Source organism: Idiotropiscis lumnitzeri, chromosome 18, assembly GCF_059441095.1.
Source record: "Idiotropiscis lumnitzeri isolate Australia: NSW breed Sydney's pygmy pipehorse chromosome 18, RoL_Ilum_1.0, whole genome shotgun sequence".
Lineage (NCBI taxonomy): Eukaryota > Metazoa > Chordata > Actinopteri > Syngnathiformes > Syngnathidae > Idiotropiscis > Idiotropiscis lumnitzeri.
This window is the reverse complement of record NC_142408.1, coordinates 5,005,940-5,033,931: the sequence shown is the minus strand read 5'-3', so window position 1 is coordinate 5,033,931 and position 27,992 is coordinate 5,005,940. Positions and strand designations below refer to the sequence as shown.

Genomic DNA, 27,992 nt, shown 5'->3' with positions numbered 1-27,992 from the left:
AAACTGTGAATGTAATTGATATTGAAGAAAATCATTTTTTGGTCTTATGTGGACATCTTAAGTGCCGTCACAACACATCCATTTTCACCTTGATCAGAATAGAACCGTGACGGGTTTCATGCGCACGTTAAAAAAAAAAAAAAAAAAAAAAAAAAAAAGCTCGGAAATTTCTGACTACGAAGCCAAATTGCAATTATTTGGCCCACAATGAGGTGTCAGGGGGGGGACAAAACTCACGCAGCCCAAATCAAAACGTGACATGTGATCTGAATACGAAACAAATATATGAACATTCCGACTATGACACGAGATTGTCGAAGGACTAAACTTGAAAAATGGTCCAAGTAAACGTGATCTATGTTTTCCCCATGAAAAATATTCAAAAGAAAAAAATATGATTTGGGCCAAAATTGAGATCAAGTTCTCTGACCACGATGCAAAATGTGACCCAAATAAAACTGACCGGTGTTCTGAGAACAACAACAACCCCTAAAATTGAACAAACGCTACAATTGTTGGCCAACGTTGAGCTCTCAAGTACTGTTGCCAACATTAACACAAGAAAAATGTGACTTTTTTTTTCGATGTACAAAAAAAATATCGAAAACAGCTAACTGAAATAAAAGTTGCAATTCTGGAGCACACTGAGATGACAGGTGCTATGAAAACGCCGAAATAAAAATTGATTTGTGTTCTGCAAAAAAAAAAAATGATCGGAGATGCTCAATTAGGGAAAAAAAAGCCGTCAAATATTGTGACAAGTGGACAAAATGTCAACATGAGCCAAATAAAAATGTGTTCTGCGCACAAAACATTCACAACATTTTGGCCCGTGTTGAAAATCTGTCATATGAGAACAATGAAACAAAAATGTTATAGAAATCCAACACAATAAGCAGTAAAATATGTTCTGTCCTTGAACATTTGATGTTGTGCGTATTTCACTTGGAGCTATCAAATAATTCCTTGCTTGTTTGGAAAAAAGTCTCTCTCGCTCAGGAAAGAGGCGCTTTTGTATGCGAGTCACATTATTTATCTGTCAAGGTGAAATTCGGAGGAAAACTCGAACGGCGTGGAAGAGTGACTTATCTTGATGCCTGCGTCTGCTCGGAGCGCTTTTTCTACGTCAACAATAGGGGCGCTTCACAAAAGCGCCTCTGTGCGTCTACACGTGTGGCAAATTCCCCTGGCGTACGATCACAAGCTTTTTGCACCGCAGAGGAAGCACAGAAGAAGAAGAAGAAAAAAGATGGCAGAGGAGGAGAACAAGCTAAGGTTAAGCAGAACTTCACGACATGTTGCGAGACGACATTCACTGTCCGTTTACTCTCAGACCTTGTCCGAAAGCTTCTTGCTCGGCCGGCGCGTCGCAACAAGCGGACGCCTCGGCGCCGTTGGAGAGCAAATTTGCGGAGGCGACGGCGGCCTTTAAGCCGGCTTCCTCCTCATCTTCCTCCTGCTCCTCTTGGACCCCCTCGCCTTCCGCTTCGGAAGCCGCGGCCGCCGAGCTCGGGCTACCGTCGGCCAGCGCCGGATGAGTCCTCAGGGGGTCCTTGCGCTCGGGATACAGCCTCTGCTCAAAGCTCTTGAAGTCGGCCTCGAAGGGGAGCGCTACCTGTTGCGGGTTGGCGCCCAGGTTCAGGCCCACGGGCACGGGGGCCGCCGAGCCCATGGCCATGCTGGCGCGGTACACCTCCATGCCGTCGGGCAGCATGGACTTGATTTTGGGCAGCCAGCGCTTGCGGACGCGCCGCGCATTGGTGCACATGTCAGCAGCAATCACATTCATTTCGCTCTCCTTGAAGTTAGGGTTGAAGTTTTGACAGTAGACTGCAACACACGAAAAGATTCAAGTGTGGAAGTGACATTAAAAAAAAAGGGAGATAAATTGACAAGGGTGGATGTGAGTGGTATATTTTTGAAGCAATGACTCACGTTTGACAGCGTTGAGGACCCTGCTGTCTAGAGGCTTCCTGCTCGGGTCACTGGTGGAGGAGCGGATACCAGTCCCACAGCTGTTAGCTAAAGTGTTTCTGCAATGCCCCACAGTCGCCACCAGGGGGCAGAGTCCAACACACAGTGATAGTCAGTCCAAACAGCATTGAACGACGTGGACACAGATGGGGTGTGAAATGGGATTTTTTTTTGTGTGTGTGTGTGTGGGACTTTGACAAGACACAAAAGAAATGATCACAAAGCAATCTTACCGATCAAAGAACGTCGCCAAAAGACGCCGCAGCAAAACCTTGTGTTTGATCCCGGCGCAAAGATGACAATTCATCAGTTGACCTCGAGTCATGAACACTTGTGTACCTGGGAGGGGAGCAAAAAAATAAATAAAAATACTTCTGTGATTGTTGTTACGCATTTCAGTCCATGCCATCTTTGTGTGATTTCCTAACGTTAGCTTTTTAACCTCGCACTAGCCATCTATGCTTGTCCCATTTAATTGACAATAAAAGACAAGTTAATCCACCACTTCTCTCGAATTTCATGGAGGTTTGTTGCAAAAGAAACAATGTCAATCAAAACTAAACGCTCCATTTTTGGACCAGTCACGTTGAAAATTCTTCATACTTCATGCTTACATGAGCTTTTTAAATGTGACGGAACAAATAGCCAAGAGCATTTTATGTTATGATGAAAAATTATTCACTATGTAGGCTTCACAACTGAATGTGGGTCAGGACGCTTCATTTTTGAAGGTGTCGTCGCTCACCGGTGGCCGACTCCGGTCTTCGAGAGTCCCGACGCAGCATGTTTTAGATGTCTCCATCCTCCGACACACCTGATTCAAATGATCAGCTCATCAGCACTCACTGGAGTCATGTATGTTGCTGGAGGGAGACATCTAAAACATGCTGGAATGGGCCCCTCGAGGACCGGAGTTGGACACACCTGGTGTAGACTTTTTCCGTTAACTATTCTGTGACACGTGTCCACCATTTGAGTCCATCTGATTGTGATATTTGACGAGAAGCAGACTTGCGTGATAATATAGACTGCTCTTGTTAGCTCTTCACGCTAACCACTAACTAGCTAGGCAACTTAATCATCCATCTCTCAGCCGGAGATGTTGTTGATGTGTGAATAATCACGAATGGATGAATGAATCACAGTTCGAGGCAGGACATTCCCTCCGATGCAAATTAATTGGATCCAGCATCCACGCATGTTACGCTTGGCAACTGAGACACCCTGCAGTGTGCAGGCATGAAGGGCAGGGTTGAAGGGGGATTGGGTAATGATGCCGCCACACTACATTGTAGCGAGACGTGTCCTGCCTAGAACTCAAGTGGGATTCATAATAAAATGCCTTTGAATTCTCTTTGACGAGAAGGAGCTGTGGGTAAAGATGCAGACTGCTTACAATAAATTCTCACACCAGCCACACAGTTAGCGTGCATGTTTATGTCGCAGTGCCTACCAGCAACCAGTTCCAGCTTCTCCCCGGGGTCTCCCTCAGTGTAGAGTTTAGGGTGACATCGGTAGCCAATCTGGCTGATGAGGCTGGCGGGTAGTGCCACCAGGTCCCGGCGGATCAGCACACAGTTGCGGTTCTCCAGGGCCAGTGGCACGCCAGCAATCTCGGGCTTGTCCGGCACTGACGAAGAATGAAAGGGGGAGTGTGAAAGTAAATAACGCAATAAAGACATGTCTCAACGAGCAGCAAATACTGCGATCACGTTCCCCAAAAATATCTGACATTTGTGGTTAGGTTAAGTCGACCTCCGTCTTTCTGCGAGTCATGCTGAGTTTTACTTCGAAATTTGGCGAGACATCAAATGAATTTCCTCTGTCGGGCACGAGCCAAAGTCAACGGGAGAAAAAAAATACTGCACTTAGCCAAAGCTCGCACAGTCTGTATACTAATGAATGCGTCTTATTAGCAACTGATGGATGATGACACACTAACTGAATCTCCGGGACATACAGTGAGGCGAACTGGCGCTGAAACATAGCGAACAGTGGAAAACAAACAACGAGAAATTTTGGACCGCAAAGAGTGGCAATTAAGCAAATTGCTGAAAGAAGCAACATAATGCTAACACGACAGTTTCAAACGTCAACATTCACATCTTAAAGTCTCTTGGCTCTTTGGTAGCCACTATTCGTTGTGTTCATGACCATGTCGGTATTCTGATAGCCCTAATTAATTGTAAGGAATGGGTAGTCGTCGTTTACAAAAATTACAATTTCAAGCATCAGCAATGGGCTCACGTTGTTATAAGGGTCAAGCAATTAGGACCTAAAAGTGGATGTTCCAAAATCTGCTAAAAACATTATGAAAACAAGTCTGAAATCACAAGCAAGTCTTTTTTGGGAGTGATATTTAACCGACAGCTGCTATGCCACGGGTTGTGCTCCTTTTGTTTTCTTATCTGTGCATCTTGTCATCGGTATCTGACTGTGGCACTCCTTATGCAAAGGCATTACAGTAAATACCTAAAAACACGCTACAGTGGTGGTGCAAAAAAAACCCAACAACAAACAAATAAATCAATCAATTAAAAAAAAAAAAGGAGGTTGACCAGTAAATAAATAAAGAAAAAATGACTCACTGCCATAGGGGTTGCCTGGACGTGCATAGAGGTGACTGAAGCTGTCCTCCGCCATTCCGTCATAGGGCTCTTCCTCAAACTCCTCGTCCTCGTTCTGGTACGACGTGGGACTGTCGGTGGTGGGCAAACTGGATTCACCGGGACTTGAACGCTCTGCCGTCGCTCCGCCCCCTGACCCACCTCCCCCGGCACCCATAAGGTGGTAAGGAGGCACGCCGGGTATGGTGGTCCCCCCGGCTGTGGTGTAGAAGAGCGAACCGGCCCTTGCCAGCCGGCTACCCAACTCAGACGAGGAGATTTTGCCTTGCGTGGTTGTGATGGTGAGGGGTGTGGGCTCGCCACCCTCTAGCTTAATCTTGCGCGGCGGCATGAGGAGGGACGGGGACCAGCCGGGGTTTGCCAAGAGAGCGGCCACCGCCATGCCGCTGCCGTTGTTGCACGGGCTCTGCGGCTCCGAGCCCGTCTCCTCCAAGGTGCCGGCCGTCTGTGAATCGCAGTGCGGCGAGTTGGCCTTGAACATCAGGTCCATGCCGCGCTCCACGATGTGCTGGATCTGCAGGTAGCCCGCTGTGTACATGACCACCAGCTGCTCACTCGCCGCCATGGTCAGCTTACCCGTATAGCAGAAGGAGAGGATCTGCTCGAAGCATGCCGGCGTGACCGAGGAGGGCAACTCAAACTGGGTCTTGGTGGACGTGCTGAAGAGGTCGCGAAAGTACAAGCTGCTGGCGGCCAGTACTGCCCGGTGGGCTTTGAACGCCTGGCCTGGAATTCAGAAACAATAAAGAACAAAAATTGTCCAACTATTAAAATTAACTCATTCACTGCCATTGACGGCTAAAGACGTCAAAGATCTTTTTCTTTCTTTTAATTTTACTCGGCTGGTGGCGAATGAGTTAAATTATAGAACAGAGCTGTATAGTCTTTAAAAAAAAAGTATAAATATGACCCCCTCTAAAATTACAAACATAGGTAAAGAGATGAGAATGCATTTTCTTCAAAAAAGAAGAAAGGTTTAAAACAAAATCAATTCCATCCTTTCACGTTTTCCCACCCAACGCACCTTTGACCAGGATGGAGACATCACAGTAGTGTCCCAACAAACGTTGCTCGTTCAGGGAGCCCAGCACCGTGGCTCCGAAGTTGGGGATCTCCACGTGGAGCAGCTGCGACATATTTGGACCGGGAGACTTCTGCTATGGACCGCAGAACGTGACAGTGAGGGGAGAAATCTGCGAACAAACAAAAACAAAACGTAAGGAGCGCTGCAGTTCACTGGTGACCCATCAAGGAAGAACTCTGCCCAAAGTCAGCTGGAATCAGCGAGCTCACTCGCCATCCTCAGGGATGGAAAGCTCTCCAGAAAACGGAGAATCGTACAAAGAAGGACGAGGTAAGGAGAAGCGTGCTAGTATATAAACGTGTCCGGTTAGGAAAGCCGAGGCCACAAACAACATAAGGAGGACTGAAGTCGGTCCACTAAATATAAACAGAACTGAGCTGTGTGTGTGTGTGTGTGTGTGGGGGTGTGGGTGTGTGTGTGTGTGTGTGGTCAACGTCAAATGTGTTTCTGTATACGACACTTCAACTCAGAGAAAGTGTAGCCTCATTCCATACATTGACCGCTTCATGGCCAAACTGCACAGCATCATGAGCATGCATTTATGGGAAATTTCCCATTGGAAGCTCTGGAAATTGATGGGATCCAGGGTCGCACTTTTGCCGTATAACCAAAAAAAATAAAATAAACTTACGTTATGGTCCGCTAAGTAGCAGAGTAATTGGTGTCAAGGAAGTATGTTGAAGTGATACATCTAAAAAAGCACGACTTGAGGTCAATTTTCCTCAAAATTGACCAAACGAATTTGAGAATGATCTATTATGTTTTGTGAGATATGTGAAGTTTACAGTCCGTAGGTAATTTTGCGCAACTTGAGGTAAAGGTGAACCGAAATTGGCCAATGATACAATTATATTTATTTCATTGCATCTTGTAAAGCCACGCAAAGGGCTTCGTCGTCATGCATGACCATGGTTTGAACTAATTGTTTTGCATGAGTTATAGCATTTTTTTTTTTTTTCCGGAAAATTGAACACATGCCACACCACTATTATTTGCATCTCACGAGATATACTAAGAGCTTTGTTGTTTCATAGAACTACGGCCCGAACTCTTAAGGTCTTGCGCGACTTGAGGCAAAATCTTTAAAAAAAAAAAATAAATAAATAAATAACGGATGATTTCCCAATATTTTTCATAATGTGCCAGACACACTCAGGACTTGCGTGACGTTGTTAACCATGACCACAGTTTGAACTTGGGGGATGGGGGGAATTATATTTATATATATATATATATATATATATATATATATATATATATATATGCACGCACACACACGCAAACACAAGTTTCATTATTGAGCAATGCTACAGAGCAGTTTCCAGGAATATAAACTGAAAAAAAATGTCACCGCCTCTCTCACATACTCCCTCTCTTTCCCACTTCATGCACACATACTCACATACGCACTCTGCCTTACTTACATAAAAGTATGCACGCCTAAACACGCACCCTCGCTCTCCACCCCCCCTATGCAGGCTACATAGGGAAATGAGTGTGTATTCTGGCACGTAAGCACCTACTCACCTGGAGAAAGCGGCACATAACCGTGTCAGGCACAAATGCAGAGAAACGTGCTCAGACAGTCTTCGCAGTCGACGTGCAGACAAAGCAGTGGCTGGCCGACTGCTTTGCGGTGGCGAGGTCCCAAAAGCGGAGTTTGACGTGCTCTCTTAAAGTGTCACCCCCACTAAATCCCCCTCAAAAAGACAGGATTGGCGTTTTTGCTGCAGCATGACTGACTTTGCCGTCTTCTAAGTCGGTATTCCATTCTGTGCTGTAAAGACTCCCCCTTCCTGCCTGTCATGATCTCTCTGCCGCTCTCCCATCTCCCCGTCCTCCTCCCCAGGCTCAGATTCAACAAGTGCCAGTGCAGAAAGAGAGACAGCAAGAATGTGTGATAGAGCCAGAGAGAGCAGTGTGAATCAATGATGAAAGGAGTGGGAGGCTCACTTGTGTGTGCGCGCGACTGTGCCTGTGTCGGATCAATGCAGTATCTATACGTCGCAGGGAGTGGGAGGGAGAGGGAGAAAAAAAAAAAAAAACACAGGCTACAGTTACAGACGGAGTCAGAAAGTGGGCAGAGCTGGAGAGAGTGTCGAGATGGAGGGGGTGGGAGGCGAGGGAGAGAGGAAGGGAGGGAGGTGGGTCGCTGAGACAGACGGAGAAAGTCATTTGAGGACAGTACGAGCAGAGAAAGACAATTAGGTTGAGGCATGTAGCGCCGCTCGCCCCCCGGACCAGGCGGCGGCGATCCGCATGGGATCGTTCACATGACTTCTCACGCAATAGGGCTATAAGTTACCGTGGCGTAGCTATAGCCACTGTTCTTTCCTGTCAACAGTGGGAAAACTATCGCATCGTGGCAATCGCGGTCGAGTGGTCCCAACAGTTCATCAACAGTTTTATTTATTCCGAGGGCATTCTCGTAATGCAACACACACTTCTCTCCAATCAATTGTATAGAATGTAAGAATAAAAAGTTTGTGCATCATGATAATGGGGATTGTGCTGCTCTTCCTGGCATGCATCCTTTGGCCACCAGGGGGCAGTGTGATACATTCATGTAGACTTGATGTATTAGTAGAAACGACCGTGCAATCGTCAGATATATTAGTCTCTTTTCACAGACGATAAAAAAATTGAACATTGTCTGCGCTGTCTTTGTTTGTTCCTTCTGCTTGTGTTCAAATTTCAGGTTTAACAGTTTTTTGGTATCATGGTGTACTCTATCTACGCTACTGTGATGTCAATTCTATGCTAAAGACAATAAAGTTATATCCTTTAAATATTGAGAAGGGTTTCAACTTGGTACACTGGCATTTCTTTATAAGAGTATCAAGGTTTAAGGCAGGGGTGTCAAACTCAAATTCACAGTGGGCCGATAAGTAAAACTTGAACGAAGTCGCGTGCCGGCATTTAATTTTTTAAAAACAATATAAATACTGATTTTTTTTTTCACTAATGCAATACAATATTTAGTTTTTCAAATTACTATTATCTTTTTGAATGTTACTATTATCATATAGAATGTACAATGGTATAGTCGTCGCGGGCCAAATATAATTACACTGCGGGCCAAATTTGGGCCGCGGGCCAGAGTTTGACACCTATGGTTTAAGATACGTCACAGAAATCATGGTCTAAGTCAATGAGTCCTGACCAACGTGTCTAGTTCCTTATTATCGTAATTACTTTTTTATAACAATTTTGGGGAAATCCAGTTTAAGTTTATTCTTACAACAGTAGTGACGACGCTCATGACCAAAGACAAGGAGCAAAAAGGAAGGATGACTAAAATAAAAAGAGAAATGACTTGATGAGGCAAGACGAATCATCTGGACATCCAACAATGTAGAGTAACTCTGGAAATCCCAGTTGGACACAATAATAAATAAAAACACACCGCCACTTCTTACGTGCATATCCAAGTTTTCATTTTCATTCCTAACGCAGCCAAAATGCATCATGGCAAAGTTGTTTGGAGTGTCTTTGGAGGACTTTTTTTTTTTGGTTAAAGTTGGCTTGAGTAAGTGTTGTGTTTTACAGTGAATCATGCAGACCTTTCTAGCGAACACCTACACGCATACGCAGAGAAAACACTGTGAACAAGCTACACGTAGCGCGGAATTATGCCCAAATTTTGACATTGTCTACGCCTCGTTGGATGATGTTTGAGTCCTCGGGTTTCCTTCTAGGTTTGTCAAAAAGGGCAAGTGAAGACTCTCAGTCTTATGCCTTATTTCCCACGATCGATGAAGTGTAATCACTAGTTTCAGAGGATGTTCATTGAGTTGTTTACGTTTATAGAAAATCACTCATTTATGGCACTTCAAATGACAACTTTCTGGCTTTGACACAAATAAATTAACTCATTCAATCCATAAAACGTATATATACGTTTTCAAAATTGCAGTCCCCGCCTCCCAAAGACGTATTTATACGTCTTGGTCTTTTTTTTTTGTTGTTGTTGCCTTATAGCTCCATGTTTTTATATTTTTACAACACAATATTCTGTAGGCCTTGCAAAATCAGTCAAAATCCAGAAAAAAACACTTTGATTGAGGTGTTTCCTCTCGTGAAAATGGCTGGGATTAAACTAGTTAAAAAGGGAGGGGGTGTACCCGCAGAGGGGGCCTAAAACATTGAAACAGCGTGTAAACTTCCATTCCCAAAACTAACACCTGCATCAGATTAGCTTTGCTCATTAGTCTGCAGTTAAACAGGAGTGATCGCACCTTGGAGAGCTTTTGCACCAAATGGACTGACATGATTCATGGCTCCAAGACGAGAGACGTCAATTGAAACAAAGGATTATTAAAAAAAAAAACTTCTTCAAGGATGCAACGGTGTACTGGGGATGACTGGATGAAATTGGACAAGGTGACGACAAACAAAAACGACCGGGGCTGCATGTCAGGTAAAGGTGCTGTGGAGACATTTTCATCCCATCGATTGAAGTCATGTTTCAAGATGATATTAACGCATCTAGCCATGTAGCAAAAACGGTCGAGAGCATGCATTGAAGAAAGGCGCATCAGATCAATGTCACGGCCTACAAATAGTCTGGATCTCGAGCCAATTGAAATTCTTTGGCGGAAGTTGAAGAAAATGGTCCACGATAAGACTCCAACCGGCAAAGCTGATCTGGCAAAGGCAATCAGAGAACGTTGGGAGCCAGATTGATGAAGAGTACTGTTTATAAAACTCATTAAAAGTCCATGTCTCTTAAGACTGCCAGGTGGAGTTCCTCCAGAGACCCCCACACGTGAGTGTTGAGGCCATGTTTCGAACCCAGGACCTCTGCACTGTGTGGCAATGTTTATAACCGCAACCACGAGCAACAATTATGAGAAAGCATTCTCAGCTGAACACAAAGTTCTTAAATTCCGAGAATGACATCTCATTTTTTGAGTAAAAAGTTGTTAATTCATGGACTGTACTGATGGAGGACTTTATCGACACCATATGATGCTCAAAGCGCTTCATGCAACACAATTCCAAGAATAAACTTAAAAAAAACATAAATAAATAAAAATGGTTCCAGTGATTGTTAAGCATTCAATCGATTTTATGTTGAGTTGACCGTTGCTGAATGTGAAGCAGCACATTCTAATCAACGACCATTAAGAGTCAAAAGGTCGGCGATGGCGGATTATCCAACGTCATTTCTCTGACAACTAATTCTTTTGAAACATTGACTTCACCAGTGGTTAACTTGACACATGTGCCAGATACGAATGTTAAAATGTTCCCACTTCAGATATGTGCTAAAGAGTTTATGATGGCCGTCGTTTGAACCTGCAACAGATTAACTTAATTCCCAAGACTCGGTGTTCTATTGGTTTTACATCCCGATTTTAACAGTGACCCCCCCCCCCACATGTGCCAAATAAGAATGTTAAAACAATCACCACAGGGTTGATGATGGACACAGTTTGACCTCGAACACATGCAATACTTGATTTATAAAAAGTGTTCCAGATTAGATTTCTAAAGCAGTCCATTTAAGTGTTGACGATGGCATCATCTTAATCCTGGAACTTGGACTTGGGTGTTATATTGTTTTTACATTTTAATTTCTACAGTGGTTTGAGCCCTCCCCCTTAACCCTCATAAACGCCAGACAGGAATGTTAAAATGTGACCTAGATCAGTTGATAAAGAGTTAATGGTGTAACTTCTGATTACGTCGGTGTTTTGATTGTTTGTACATTTTCATCCATTCACAACCAGCCGAGTAACAAAAAAAAATGGATATTTGACGTCCTCAGCCGTCAATGGCAGTAAATGAGTTAAAGTGTGCACCAGATAAAAAAATATGACTTAAAACATTTGAAAAGAGGTTGATGGTGGCCAACGTTTGACCCTGAAACAGATTTATTCTATTTTCCGTGGGTTAAATTGCCTCGATGGCACAAACTACTTCTGACGTAGCCATTCGGATCGACTGCACTGTTTACCTGAAGGAGGGGAAAGTTGTGCTCAACTTTACCTCCTGTGCTGTGGTATGAGAGAAAAAAAAAAAGAGGGTTCTCACACACGCACAAAAGCAGCAGCAGTGACTGCGGCTTTAAAGAGCTTGGGCCCGCCGCTGTGATATCTGCACTGCACATATAGGCTCACATGAGCGAGCAAGCACAAAAGGCAGGAGACGCAAATCCGCTAATACAATCGGACATATACAACACACGCATACACGCACACACACACACACAACGGTATACACACACTCGCCTCCTCCCTCGCGGTGTTCTTTTATAGACACAGTCACGTCATCTCCCAGTACACACTCAGGAATGCACACTCTTGTTTGTTGGCGTGCGTCGCCGTGAACCTGCTCGTCCATCCATCAGTTACCGTGACGATTGTCCTCATGTTACCCTCCACACGAATTCTACCCCTCCCTCCCTCTATTCGCTCCTCGCCTGCATAGCACGTAGCCGCTGTCTCGCTGCCAATTAATGCACAGAGGGCTGCATTGCAGTGAAGTTGGCGCGTTACGGAGTCTACAGACATGCATGTTCGTGCCAGCCAAGGGAGAGAGAGGGGAGAGGGAAGGGGGGCGTAATGGAGGGGAGGGATGGAGAATATGTTGAGTCAGGCAGACAGGACGGGCCGAGAGTGTGCACACATACGAGCACAAACGCAGCCGCATATTCAGTCGAATGTAAGCGGGGAGTGAATAGCCGGGCACGTATGCATGCGCCAACATAAACTCCCCTCCCATCTGCATTAAATATAAATTCTGCACATGCCTGATGAAAAATAAAAAAGCCCCGCCGCCTTCTTTCGTGTCCTCATTTTCCCGCCCTGCATTTGCACCTCAAACTTTTCCCAGAGTTTTTTTTTTTTTTTTTTTTTCGTCTCGCCATCACGCGTCGCGGCAATGTCCTCTTCCTTCTTTTGGAGGATTTTAATCAAGGATTTCATACCTACGCAAAGCGTCACTGGCTCGAGCAGCAGGTCCAGGCATATTTGAATAAAATCAGGACGGGGAGACAATCGGCCAGATGGCATGCACGCACGCACACACACACACACACACGTATACAATACATGCTAATTTTAATAACTCCCAAAAAGACAGCATTGGCACATCAAACAGCAGTGATAGCACATTTCGATAGAAGCAGTTCTCGTTTTAGGATGGAGTTCCATTCCCGCGGCGCCTATGTAACCTGAATTTGAACCTAAATCAGAAGATGCTCTAGTCTTTCACCAACAGGAGTACAGTCAGAGTTACAGTGGACATTATTTATCCTATGACGGGAACTGCAGCAGTAACTCGGCGTACGTAACCTTGATACATAGTATGGCACCGTCAGAAACCGAGGTTGAAAAAACACAAACATTTTTCCATTATACCGTTCGTGCTGTTTTTTTTTATGCGTTGGCAGAGACAGAAAAGCGCAGGTCCTTCGGGCAGTGAGCAGCGTAGAGTGACATGACCCCTACCCGTCTCGTTGTTGGTGCGAGTCAGTAAGCTTTGAGAATGATGGCAAAAAAAAGGTAAACCTCCAAATTTCTGTCAAAATAGACTAAATCATCCGTATGAGAATTTTTCAGACACACCTTTTAGACCCAAACTTGACACAACACCTGTTTACAATGAACCTGTTTGTATTTTTAGCGCTCCTCAACTTTCCCAATCAAATTTCTTTTGTTGCCGCTTCCTCTGAGTTTTGGAACCTGCTGCAGGCTTCAAATTCAAATTGGGGATATTTGCACACAATCAACGTTCGTCATGAAATATAATCTCGTCTTTGTATTGTATTCAGTTATGCTGACCTCAGTTTTGATTGACAGCTTTATCACTGTCAATCACTGGTGTGGTAAGTTAAGAAAAAACTCTCGGGATGATGCAGTGCAGTTGCGCAAAAGTGCTGACATAGAAAGTTGAAATGTTTGTCGTTAACCGCTGTTTAAATGTCAAAATGGCTGCGGTTTATTCGCATCTATACAATGTCAATGTGAACAATGGCCGCATTATAAATATTCAGATCCTGCAGTTGTTCCCATGTCTAAAGTGTACCAGACAACAGATTCTATCCACGTTGAGACGGCAACGCTCCCTGGCAACAGTTCTACCAATGGGGACCCGCTGTCTGCCTGTCTGGGTATCATTATGGGATGTCGAGAGAAAGAGAGAGAGAGAGAGAGCGAGAGAGCGAGCGAGAGAGAGGTTGCTTACCACCGCTCATAATGCAACACGACGTTGAGTATAGATCTCACCGGGTGAAGTTGTTTGCGCACACCAAGGATCAAGAATCATCCTTTTTCTTTATGCAAAAAAAGAAAAAAAAAATCCATGATTCACGCAGTTATGTAACAAACAGACAGCAATGAAATGATCTGTAGTGGGCCCATTTGTCTGGTATCTTTCCACTCAAAAACGCACTGCTAATGTAATGAGGAAAGTGCGCGCGGGTGGGGGGGGGGGGGGGGGTGAAGCAAAATTCCAGGTTGGAAAATGGAGTGTAAAGTTTATATAGCAGCTGAGTTGGATAATGCGTAACCTTAAACTTTTATCATCCGATAAATGCAATCGTAAATATTAAAGTGGCTGTAAACAAGAGTTTGGGTTGGTGTCCCTTTTTTTTTTTTTTCCACTAATGCAGCAATCGGGCTTTGGCTGTTGGAGCCACAACGGAACCAAAGAGACAAAAGCAAAACTTCTGCACCATCTGGGAACAAGATGCTGCCTTTTGGTCACTTTCAAGACCCTTGGTCACCTTTCAACAATCAGGCGTAATTTTAAGTTTTATTTTCCTCTATTACAATCAAATCAGCTGTGGGATCTTGTGAAACGGAACAATAGCCAATAAGGAAACTTGCGTTGTTGTTGACAAGTCAAAAGATGCCCTTTGGCAATATGCTGCCTCTTACAGGTCAGTCTTGGTACTACAACTAACATCTGATTTGGGCGCCGAGACTTGTGGTTGTCAAAACTGTGCACAGCACTCCATATATCAATTTATTTTAAGCAAGGGCTTGGTAAATAATACGGCAACGTTTTTACAAACCAAGATAATTTGTGCTTTTGATGTTTCAGCAAGAAACACAAAGTCGATACACATAATTTGTTTCGGTGGAGGACATAAAATGATCTAGCCGATCTATCGTGGGTGAGCTGAAGCCAATCCCAACCGACTGGTCGGGAGGCGTGGCACAGCTTGTAATTGTCACCGGCCAATCGCAGGCTACACAATCCATCAGTCACAAAGAAAACCCACGCAAGCACGACAAAGAAATTCAAACACGACACAAGGAGTCAAAAGCCGAGACTTGAACCCAGGACCTCAACTGTGAGGCAGATGTGCTAACCACTACGTCCATCCCACAACCTCATTAAATCAGACTTTTTCACAACTTTTAAGATGGCCCTCGGGGGACTTGTAAAGAGTATGAAAACTACAATGGGCCCCGTTCTCCCAGCCCTGATCCGGACCCACACAGTGCGGCTGCCATCATGAAACCTGAGACGGACCAATGCATGCTGTTGTCTCTGCGCGTGCATCTTTTGGTGTATATGTGTGTGCGTGATCCCTTGAGGCAAAGGCAAATGGACTCCAAAGTGGCGGCGGGAGGTAAACAAACAAACAAACAGCGGCGGCAGCTAATGCCTCAAGAAGAACACAAACACGTAAAGCAACCTTTATACATCTACGTGCGACAGTCGAAATCCCAAACTCAACAGACAGAAAAATTAACTGAACAGCCGTGAGAGCAAATACATGAACAAAAGGAGCGAGGAGCGATAGTGTGTGTGCGTGTGTGAAAAACGCAAACAGAACAAGTATGAAGTTGCAAAATCACAGTCGCGGGGAGAAGACAATTAGACACAAGAGGAAGAGGAGGATGAGGAGGAGGGAGGGTGACAAAGGAAGGTGAAGCTGCCAAAGAGGAGCCTGCAGGGAAGATATGGATATGGATATGCTTCGGAAACACTCGCATTCACGCCAATGAAAAGCATTTATTCCAGACACAGGAAAGCCGATCAGCCAGGGAAGGCGCTCGGAGAATATATCACATCATAATTCTATTCAAGAAATACACATCCATACATTGGGACAATTTCAAATTAAACGAGGTCTCTAAAAGGGCTCAAATATCATCAAGAAAAATGACAAATTAATTTCATTATCGATTTGTTGACGATTAATCGATGCGCCTCTAAAATAAAACAAACCAAGCGCCACTTTGATGCTACTCATTAGCCACTGCGCTTTCAGCTACATGCTAGTTATGTTTTAAATTTTATGTTTGCTCAAGTTCAAGTACAATACTATAAAAGGGTACGGGAGTTAACCACAGCATAAAACAACTAAAATAATGTGCAACGACTCGGGGTTACGTTAACGCTGGTCATTAGCCACACCATGTTTTTGGCTAACTACATCAGCATCTACTTGGTTAAACTAACACGTGTGAATTGTTCAATATATTAGACGTAATCCCATCTTTTCTTCTGAAGTTTATCATTTAAAAAATTGCACTGGCTGATCTGAAGTGCGTCAAAATTTTCACACTTCATGACCATTTTGCCTTTTGGGGGATGTTTGACTTTCTAAAAGAAAATGGCGGAGTTCTTTGGGGTCGTTGTTATAGAATCAGCAAAAAAAAAAAATTAAAAGTTGTTTTCTCGCAGCAACAAACATTTTTTTTTTGTGTGACAATATGGATTTCCATCACAAAAAAAAAAAAAAAAACCACCAGGCAGTTTTTGTTGGGTCATACACACACACACACACACACACACTCACACAAATTGAGAAAAATCAGCCAACTAACAGATGAAGAAACAAATCAAGGCTGGCTTCAAACGGAGGTACAACCAAGAAACGTATAATCAGCACATCCTGAAGTTCTTTGCAATTGCAACTTGACTTGCTTCAAAACAACAACTATACATATTTGTTAAGTTCATGAATAAAACAACAACAAAAATCCATTCAAACGGACTGCAAAGTAACTGTGATCTGGACAAGCCGTGACAATAATTGATTATTCATCGTTGAATAATTCTGTCGACTGCGTGGAATTGATTGTCAATTAATCATGTTTTGAAACAATAGAGACAAGATAAGAGCAATGAAACAAAAAGTGGCGTTGATTCACCCACAGCAAGTTTGGGGTGTGAAGAACAAGAAGTTGTAAAATTGAGAGGAAAAAAAATATATATTTTGGGGAAAAAAAAGAGACTTGTGATATGATGTGACCAGCTGCGAGCTGCGAGCGTATTTACTCGGAAATATGCGCAACGGCAGCCAATCAGAGTCCAGCTTTTGCTTCAAACTGTTGAAATGTCGGAAATTAATGGGAAAAAAATGACGTATTGATCTTCGTTATCAGTGCATTAAACAGCAATGGGAGAAAAAATAAAAATAGATTTTTATCGTACATCTCTAAAGTCATCATCTTCCACCCTGCCTTTCTAGTTGACAACCTCAAAAACGGCACGTTGTCGGTATCGTCGGGAAGTCAAGACCCCTTGAACGAAACAAAATATGATTTCCGTACTTTGTCTCTTCCATAAATCACATCCGTGCTGGTCGGCTTCCCATTTCACGCCGATTGGTAGCATTTTGTCCCAGCATCTCATGTGCTGTGAAAATCGAATCATGTTTGGAACAAATACATGGCGCGCGTCAAAGATGGAGACGTCCTGTGAAATCTAATTGAATTGTCGCGACGCGTGTGACAGCCAGTGACAGTCCGCAGGCCGCCGTTGTCCTAAAAAAAAAAAAAAAATCAAGGTCACGCCTCCGAGTGGACGACCAATGATTGTTTGCCAACGTGCGCAACTTTTGGACTTTTTAAAAAAAAAAATTTTAATAACCTACAGCAGTGAATTATCGGGGTAAACAAGCACTGCCAATTATGTTAAAAAAAAAAAAAAGTAAACAGAACAATCTCAGCCACAGCACATTTGCGATAACCATCAAGAGCATCTTCCCGAGAGAGCAAAGTGATGTCCTTGTCAAAAGTGGAGTCACGCGGCAGCAAATCAACCCAAACTGAAACCTACCCAAGAAAATGAGACCTGCTTCACTTCTCTCCCATTTTTCGCGCTAACGTCGGAACTTTTAACACTGCAGTCATTTGTTTCATCTTACTTAGTAAACTATTAAGTGGAATCAACAGCGTCTCTGTGGGTTCCGGACAAATAACAAGCTGAAACGTTGACTACTTCCTAATAAAATCACTCAATTTTAAAAAGACATACAGTGCATTTGAATCAGAAAATCGGTTTCCATTTAAAAGATGAACTAAAATGAATAAATACACCCCATACATAAATACACAAACGATTTTGAGATGAATATAAATAGTCGTCTTTTATAGGAGAAAGTTACCATTGAAGGAAATGCCACACAGTTCCTTCATGGCCTTTTTTTCTCATGAAGAAGAATAATATTGTCATTTTTTTTCCCCCTGCCTCGTAAATTTAGACTCCCCTCCAAAATATTGTTACTGCAACATTTGTCATTTTTACTTTTTTTTTTGACTAATTTTGAAGAAAAAATATTTTTAATTTAAATAAACAATAAGCAATAATACATATAATCAAAAATACAATAAAAAGATTATTCTCATAAGCATTGCATTTTTCCCCATATTTTACAATTTAATAACCAGAACATTTATTTCAAAAAAACAACCTAGCAAATTTTCTGGGAATACGTTGCATTTTTTTTCCTATGAAAACAATGTCTGAATCTGCGATTTTTTTTTTTTAGCCTTTTCAAGGCAATACAATTTTTTACCCTATTTTTCTTCCCGAAAAACATTAAAAAAAAATTAACACTTCATTCAAAATTTTCGTCCGATTTGTTTATCAAACAAATCATTCTTGTAACTAACAAAACAAGTTACAACTCATCTCAACACTGTTCCTTTCGATGTTTTCATGTGCCTTAAATAAAAAAAAAAAACACCAAAAACATATAACAGCATTTGCACAATCCCGCCTAAACGTAGCAGGTTGGCAATTCCGCTAGCCGAGTCTTCATCTCACGTGTGTAGCAAACGTGGAACCGTCGCCTTGTCCTCAAACAACCGACTTGTTCATCATCTTTTCACAGGCAGGAAAATGTTTAAAAAAAAAAAAAAAAAAAAAATCAGCTTTTTTATTAGTTCAGCCCATCAAATCGATGATCTGCTGGTTCATGCCAGCGTGAAATTAAGACCCTTAGGCCGCTGGAAAAAATGTACAGCCCTGTGTTATGTTTTGGACACAGGCGATATCACATGGTGACTATGTGCGGATGCCAGTCTAACAGATTTATTGCGTGACTGCTGCTTTGCTATCACATGCTGTACATTATGTGCATTTCACATGGACGTATTTACACATTTTCTGACCCCCCCCCCGCCAAACTCTCCCTTTGAGTTTCACACTGTGGATGTCAGAATATCAAACAGCCCCAAAAAGGAGTCCCGCAAGACTTGCTTCTCAGACCACATTTATTTTTATGAATTGGACTTTGCATAGAGTCCTGACTTCAACTCAAAAGCGGATTTTGAGAGCCAGCATCCAACATGAATGTGGGACTTCATAAATCCACTTAGGTGAAGCTACAGGTTTTTAATCGCCAAAATCGCGACTGTGTTGTAAGCCTTGAAACAACGATTTTTTTTTTCCCGTAGTTTCAATTAAATACGAAATGCAGAGAACCAAAAGTTTTCTGTTGATACCAGACAAGATGTCGTTTTCCTTGTTTTGCAGCAGCAGCGAGTTGATTAATGGACTTTCATGGGGACGTCACTGCATCGCCAGAGCAAAAGCATTTTTTTTTGGGAGACCTGAAGGTTAGAAATTAATTTATCTTTACTTATTTTTATGGTGCTTGAATCACAAATAAAAAAAAAATCTATCATTTTGGGCTGTAGCAAATAAAAATAAACATGGCGGGTAGACGTCAGAGAGCCGCATTTTAGTTGTTAAGTTTATTTGAGTCTTTGTGTATCGAGAAAATCTCAAATCAGTCGTCGTAGTCATAGTAATTGTCTTGGGTGTCATCACCACGGGGTTGTTGGTGTTGCTACCCCCCCCCCTTTTTTGACACCTACATTTTTCACACTGTGTCAAACACACTTTTTTTTCTCCTTAAAATTATCTTCTATTGCAGGCTGTGTCAAATGTTATTTTCTGCCATCTCACGAAAAATTAAAATAAAAACTAATCAATTTTTTGATTGCTTAATATACATATAATTTGCATTAAAAGAAGCATAGAAAAGAAGAAACATGAAGAATAATTTTTAAAGCCTTTAAAAAAATAAGACTGTCACACAGCGTCTTTAATGTCATTGAATTATTACAGTAACAGTTTTTAATAGTTTGACGGTATGATGTAATTTTCTGTCATGTTTGTAAACATTACAGTACGCAGCAAATGTTTGGTTTGATTTGATTTGATGAAAACTGAACTTAATCAAAATCGCAATGATTTGTCAGAAAAATCGCAATTCAATCTTTCCCTAAAATTGTTCGGTCCTGTATAGCGCACATTAATTTGATGCTAATTCCAACTGACCGACTGCCATTTAAAAAAAATAAATAAATAAATAAAACGTAGCTGCTCGCTTGGCAGAGGTAATACTGACATCATGGTGCCGTTTCAGAGTTGACACATATGCGTGACATGTCAGCGGCTCAACGCGGCCACCAGAAGAGTATACACGCAGTCACACAGACAAGTACAGTGCTCAGCTTTGACTGCGTGGAGAAAAAAAAAAAAGAAATACAAACAATCAAGGTACATCGCGGTTGGTGAATCCAAAAAAAAAAAGTCTCATGACGCTAAAAACACACAAGAGGCTTAAGTGTTCCGATATCACAACAGACCATCGCTGTTAGAGACGATCCATGCATACACTTATTTTCAGAGCACACCCTCCCTAGAGCGTCCGCCCCCCTTGCACTCACACGCACACACATTACTGTGAACTAAGCCGAGCGTACATGTGCTCAAATAACATGTCACCTTGGATAACCTCGGTGGACGGCAAAGAGCCCCAAATGACCTGGGTAAACACGGCTTGTTTGTCCCCGGTCAGACTTAATCAAGCAGTCCAAATAGGCCACTTTCTTAGCATGGCTAATACCGCTAACTCCCCTCGCCGCTCTGTGCATTATTGTTCTTCACAAACATACCGTCAGCTGAGTAATGCTCAAGTTTTTGGAGCTTAAAAATCACACAAAGGTAACAAATATGGCTCCGCAGCGGTTCGGCGTCTTGCCGTAGAGTTGACACTCCACTATAAGAGGCAACACATCGACTTCTGGCAAGCCTTCTTGAGTGATTTCGAACAATGTTCTAGAAAAAAAAATATTGGTAATTCAAAGGTGTATTATGGGACTTTTGTTGTTGTTTTTTGGTCGGGTAGTTCTTGAATAAATTAGCAGGATTATGCATAAACAAATAGGGTACGAGTTTTTGTACGCTTACAATGGCTTTGCAGGACTGTTTAAGACAAATAGGAACGTAACAAACTTCATGTGTTTTTTTTTTGTTAGCATAAAAATGAAAAAAAAAAAAAACAGGCAAAGTCTGTCTTCACAGATCAAAATGTCACATGGAAATGAGATTAGCATAACAGGAGGATGTTGGGAAAGGGATATTTCCAGACGTGGCCTGTTCACTGTTCACGTTTGTACAATACAGAATCTCATTTTTAAACAGGGGAAAAAAAAAATATGAGAAAATCAAGCCACATTTTATGCTCAAGTGTCCTGAGGCTTCCATTAACTCAAATAACTGCTGCGAATTATGAGCGTACCCTTTGGAACTTCAGCCTAAATATCAAATCACGGGTTCTGAGTGCTTTAAAAGAGTCTCTTGAGTTGGTCACGTACAAGTGAAAACGTGAAGCGAGGATCAAACAACTCAACAATACATGAAATCAATGGAAAAAAAAAAAAAACAACTTTGTAAGGGACGACAATCTCAGTAACAAATCTGCTTTAACTTTAATCTTGGGATGTTTTCTTTGAAACGACAAACTCATCGGATTGCACTGAACGTGCATCCTCACCGCTTGCCTGTCCCGCAAACACCCACTCGCTCCGCCTACGACGCTGCTCCGAAGAAGCCGTTGTCACGAGGGTGGAATTACAAACGCGCACGATTGCCTTTCGTATCGGTCGAGTTTTTGTCAGACGCAACATTGGTCGATTTCCTGACACTCTCCACGGAGCACATTTAGTATATATAGGAAGCATCTATGTCAATTATGCTCCCACGCTTATGACTTTACACGCTCATTTGCAGGCTTTGTTTACCGGCACAATCCTGGAGTGAGGCTTGAAGTTCGCAACAATTTAATTACGCACGGCGCGCGGCACGACAGCCCGGAAAATTGAGGTGGGCTGCGAGGAAAAATGCCATTCACGTAAGCGAATACTTGCTGCCTGCTTGATGTCCCGGTGACTAAGGCCAACCGTTTATTTATTTATTTTTTTTTCTTGTCCTTGTGCGCGTCTGCGGGCATCTCGCTCCAAATTATAGGTTTTACTTTCACTGCGAGTCGACTCACTGCAGCTGAAAAGATCCAGAGAAATGTGCCGAGTCAGACAACTCGCTGTCTGCTGCTTGGAACGAGCAAGACAATACTTAGGCAAGACAGATGGAAGGAGGGAGATGGATTTTCAGTGACACGTTTGACGAAGCTTTGATGTATCGTGATACCATTGATATCGTAGATTACGTATGCAGCAGCCGTAGTTGCGATCTGATTTCAAACTAGGGCTGGGTGAGAAAAAAAAAAAAATAATCAATATACCGTATTTTCCCGACGATAAGCCGCTACTTTTTTTCCCTCAATTTTGAACCACGTGACTAATACAACGGTGCGGCTTTTCTGTGGATTTTTCTTTCACCACTAGGGGCGCTCTATAGTTCAGAAAATAAACTAAATACATCGCAATTTTTTTTTTCTCTTCTGTTTTAATGGGCAAAGTTGTTGCCGTGTTTAAAAGGCACTGTATTAACAATCTGTTTCTCTACCTTTATGTGCATTCACAGGATGAAATCATTCTGTAACATGCAGTAAACAACTCGTTTTTTTTCAACACAGAAAACTGCGGCTTATAGCCTGGTGTGGCTTGTATATCGGTTTTTTCTTTCTTTTTTTTGTAAAAAGGGTTGTTGCGGCTTATATATGGGTCCAGAAAATACGGCATATAGAATGTAAAATGGTATGGTAATCATTTGGTATAGCCTCGCGGGCCAAATACAATTACATTGTGGGCCAAATTAAAATTTAAATGTTGACTAGAAAAAAAAATAATAAATCAGGAAGCAAACGCCGATCTGGCATTGTGCGTGCTGTAGATTTGAGCCCAGTTACTCGCCGATTGTCATTGTTGGCAGCGAGGTTGTATAAACATTAAGATAGACATTTTATGTATAACATGCATGGCAGAACAAATTCCAGAAGATTTAATAGGGGTCACAAGACAACAAAATTAGGCTATATAAGATTGATGATTTTTTTTTTTTATGCCCTTCAAATTAAAAAAGGCACATTTCTTGGACTTTCAAGTGTCGTTAAGTGGCAAAATTCAATTTTCCGTCCCGTTGAGGACAAGCTCATGACTTGTTTTGGACTAAACGCATGCTACATGCTCCCTATTCATGCTGAAAATACTCGTAACAATCAACCCCATGCGCACAAACACACACCACACACACACACACACACCACCACCTCCTCCACTCCTGTTTTTTTTTTCTCTCTCTTCCCATCCTTTCATTCCCCCAGCCAGCCGCAAACGGACGGACATGCGGCATCACACGAACATAAAACACAAAACGCAGGCACGCCATTTCATGCCATGTGATCACACTGGCTTGGCATCACGCCAATGGCCAAACATGTCACTTAGCAGAGAGCTGACACACACACGCAATCACACGCACACACTCAGCGGATGCATTTGTTGAGAGTTTCTTGCCACATGATATTAGCTGTGAGGATTATCTAACATTTTTATTTCCCCCCCCCAAAAAAAGAGAAAGTTTGGTTTGCATTTCACTTCATGTTTACCGTTCATTGTCTGCCATCTTGGAATGCTTCCTGAAAGGAGTCGAGAAAAGCCGAACGGGCAACATTTCAAGAGACCTAATAGCTTTTTGCTGAGCCTGTTTTTCCAAATTGAAAAAAAAAAAGGGAGCGGCTGCCACAGTGTGTGTCTACTGTCTTTCCTCACTAAAAATAAATAATAATGTAGAGCGTGTAATAAAGTTCCGAGAATACAAATTGGGCCACCTGGAGTAGAGATTCAACGAAGACAGGAACTGATGTGGTTTTGGCAACGGTGGCTTCAAGTTTTGAGCACAGCGACAGTGAGGTCCAGATAATGCGTCTTAATAACATGTCCGTGACATGCTGTTGTCAAATTATTGAACACTTGTCACACACGTTTAGTTTTCCAGCCTGATTTGAGTTTGTTGCCTACGTCTCGTGCAAGTGATCCCGGTTTCAACAAGCAGCCCTCTACTGGGGTTGGGGGGGGCATCTCATTTCTGTGTAGCCCCGCCGTCACTTGAAAACGCTTGACCTTCACTCAGTCTAGCTGCCAAGTCATGAGCAGAGAAAAACTGACGTAAAAAAAACGGCTTGCTCACAGATTTTTTTTTTTTTTCAAAATAGGCAGCTCATAAAAGATTTCTCACGTCTCAAAGTTCTGAGGGTCAAAGTTCAAGGCTCGGCTTCAACCTTGCGTTAAACTGCGCACTGGCTTGAACGTGAAGATTTTGACAAAATGGTGCCACACACACCTAGGGACTGTTTTACACTGTGGAAGAAAAAAAGGGCCTTAAGCTGACGAACATATATTTTAAGTACTTTAACATAATTTCTCTTGGGCACCTTGAACGAATAAATGTCTGCAGTGGAAAGACATTTCAGCCGACACCTACACGGTAGATTCATAGCTATACTGTACGCTGCGACTCTGACTGAAAACAAAGACGAGTGGGAAGACTTTGCAGTTGACTCGCAGCCAGCGACAAGCCCCAACACACACATGCATGCTTGCGCGCACGCACACATACACCTTAAACTGGCACCAATACACGCACACACGAGACCATTGTATGAGATCGTGACGTACGGCCGCTGCCGTGCATGGCATGCCATCCACGGTGAGTCAGCGCTGCGTCTCAAGAAGGGAAAATGGCTGATGGGTAAACATACTCATAAATCAAGGAGGGACACATTAAGTTAATGAGAAAAAAAAAATTGCGGCTCCAACAGAGATTCCGGATTTGCAGCCCTGCTTTTTTGTGCGTTTTTTTTTTTTGGGGGGGTACAGTTAACGCTACTTCTCGGCTACTATGTGCGATGGCTACCACTTTGCCACACACTTCTGAAATAACAATAAAATCGCTCAAATAACCAAATTTTTGAATATTGTTTTGCGTGATTAATAATGAATGCGATTCATTTACGTGAATACATCGATCCTGTTAATGTTTTCGCACAATCAATTAGGAAACAAAACTTATATTTTATCCTCTAAATCTCTGCCTGTGTTTTGGTTTTCAAATCATCGCTTATGCCGCAGGTTTTACTCCACCCTGAAGCAATTGATGTACTGTAGAAATTTGAGTGGGATGTGAATAAGTATAAAGCTGAAAAAAAATTAAGAAATAAAAATACACATTTTTAATGAAAGGACCGTAACTTTGTGTTGCCGGGCAGACTAGTGCAGCCGTATTTTGTTCACAGTTTTTTTTCGTGTGCTTCTCACCAGCGCTTTCAAGCCTCAAATGGGATTGAAAAGTGCTGCCGTTCTCTCTCTCCTTGACACTCCCCCCCTTCCACCCTCCTTCTCCTCCTCCTCCTCCTCTCCCTGGGCCCCCTCATGGAATGCTGTATAGTACAAGGCCTATGGAGGAAGGGCATCCCGGGACACAGCTAGCGCACACACACACATAAATACAGCTGCCGAGAGCCGTCACGACCCCTCTGGAGGAGCGCCAAGGCAATGGAAAGGTTTAGCGAGAAAGGAGACAAGAAAGCACATGAACTTATTCACGTGTATGTGTGTGTGTGTGTGTGTTAATCATAAACATGAAAGTCGTCTCTGTGTCTGCCTTATATAACGTCTCATGTCACCCCGCAAAAAACAAAAAACTTGCATCACTCAGAATTACTATGGCACCAAAACGCGCCGAAGTGCTTCATAAACATTGCACGTGGAATATTCAATTTTCAGCATACATTGCGCTATCCCAGTTATTTTATTTTGATATTATTACATTTTATCATACGCATCACCTCCGCCAATGATTTTGTCTTCATATTTATTTTTAAAAAATGTGTTTTGGATGAATAATTTAATATTTTATTCAATTATTAGCTAGAAATTACACCTCCACAAGTTTAATTAAAACATTACAAATATTTAACATTGCCCCAAAAATATGGTTAAAATCAGCGTCTTAATGACAGTCCCTAAAAAGGACTTATATTTGCCTGCCGATGCCACAAGATGGCAGTAAAGCACTATTTTTGTCTAACTGCATCTCCTCAACGCACGTGAACATAGTTCCTTAGGCACAAGATGGTGCCGCAAAGAGTCAATATCTACATTTTTCAGAAAATAACAGCGGATAGGTCCCCCCCAAAAAAATTAATTTGCAAATATCCGAGTGGCATAAAAGCTGGGGATACATGTACTCCAAAACAGGATTATTATATCTACATACATAAAAGACCTAAGCAAGGATCAAAGGATCAATTATGCATTTTGCACCCTTTGAAAAAGAGGAAAACCATTGGACGTTTTTGGACAACCTTTTTTTGTTTTTTTATTTTAGAGTTAGGGGTACCGGCGACACAAAAGACGTGTTTTCATGTTACGCTTTAGGGTGGCACTGTGGGTGACTGGTTAGCACGATGGCCTCACAGTGCAGAGGTCATGTGATCAATTCCAACGCCAGCCTGAGTGGGTTTTCTCCGGGTACTATGGTTTGCTCCAACATTCCAAAAACATGCAAGGCAGGTTGACTGAACACTCTAAATTGCATCGAGGTATGAGTGTGACCGTGGATGGTTCTTCGTCTATGTGTGCGCTGCGATTGGCTGGCAACCAGTTCAGGGTGTACCCCGCCTACTGCCCGAAGACAGCTTGGATAGGTAGGTAGCATGTCAATGGCTGCGAGACGCACGCACTCTCTTTGACCTCAGGGTTCAAGGAAGGTAAAACCAGCCACAAAAAGTGACATTTAAGTCCTCCTTTTCATCCCAACTACAGTCGCGCAGTTACAGCGGCCACAAAAAGCAGCCATTCAAAGAGATGATGCGTTCACTGCAATTGGAGAAAGCAACAATTCAGTGCATTGCGGGACTCCCACGCCACAATTGCTTCATTGTGGGTGGAGATTTTGGTTATGTTTTGACTCCTCCGTGACGTAACTTTTTTTTTGTTGTTGTATTTTTTTGGGGTGGGGGGCAAAAGCCACTTTCAACACTGGTGGTCGCTCACGGTTAAAAGTATGACAACAGATTAACAAAATAATAGTACTCGGGGCAACCATTTTGAAATGACTTTTGAAACTCGAACGCAGCACTGCAGTGTCATGTCAGCACATTCGCGAGGCACACAACCAATGCGTCACAAACATAAAGCAGTCTATATGTATAGTTCAACATATATATTCCAATATATATTTACCTAAATATATGTGGCTAGTCCATGGATTGTCAGCGGGCGACAACGACCAACGAAGTTGGGTTAAAAAAATGGAGCTCCCGCCGGTTCTTCCTTCCTGCCGTCCTCTCTATCGGCTTGTGTGGCTCTTCCGTGGCCGTCCGTCGCGCACCTCCCCCGGCCACGCTTGCCCTCCGAGTGCCCGCTTCCTGGCCGCCTGCGTGTTGGAAGTGGAAGTCGGCTCACGCGAGCAGTTGACGGGGCAGCCTGACATCATGGCCTGTTTGACTAACGCCGCTTCGCTTTAAAGACGCAGACATCTTTTTTTTGGTGGGGGCGTGGGGGGTGTTAGTCAATGGGGCTATATTGCTCGGTTTATACGGAGCTAGCGAACGCGGCGGGAGAGGTGTCTTCGTCGGTCCGCCTTTTACGGACACATGAACTCGGTGCACTCCGTAGCTTTAAAAGAAGCCGGTGAACATCCCCCTCCCCCTTCCCTACTGTTCACTTCATTTCACTTCACTTCTCAATCCAGTCATGACAGCGGAAAAAGCGGCCTTTCGTTGGGCCAAGTGTGTCGTAGTGCTTTCGTGAAAAGGCGAATAAATGACACCGCACAGGGATTCCTTGTGCGCGTGA

The 27,992-nt window shown here is 42.9% G+C and overlaps 1 protein-coding gene across 3 annotated transcripts; it reads right to left on the bottom strand.

The window, feature by feature from the left end:
* Positions 1-224: 224 nt before the first annotated feature.
* Positions 225-27,992, bottom strand: nacc2 (NACC family member 2). 3 transcript variants are annotated; one of them, XM_088281265.1, is made up of 7 exons: positions 27,378-27,992; positions 5,626-5,794; positions 4,563-5,327; positions 3,428-3,604; positions 2,208-2,313; positions 1,936-2,033; positions 225-1,830 (listed from the first exon to the last, which is right to left on the bottom strand). In XM_088281265.1, exons 2-7 carry the CDS (start codon positions 5,735-5,737, stop codon positions 1,313-1,315), a joined length of 1,776 nt encoding a protein of 591 aa, XP_088137391.1. In that variant the 5' UTR covers positions 5,738-5,794; positions 27,378-27,992; the 3' UTR covers positions 225-1,312. The 3 variants fall into 3 exon arrangements, with proteins under 3 accessions (XP_088137391.1, XP_088137392.1, XP_088137393.1); XM_088281266.1 differs by lacking the exon at positions 27,378-27,992 and adding an exon at positions 7,213-7,602; XM_088281267.1 differs by lacking the exon at positions 27,378-27,992 and having other exon boundaries at positions 4,563-5,115; positions 5,178-5,327; positions 5,626-5,781.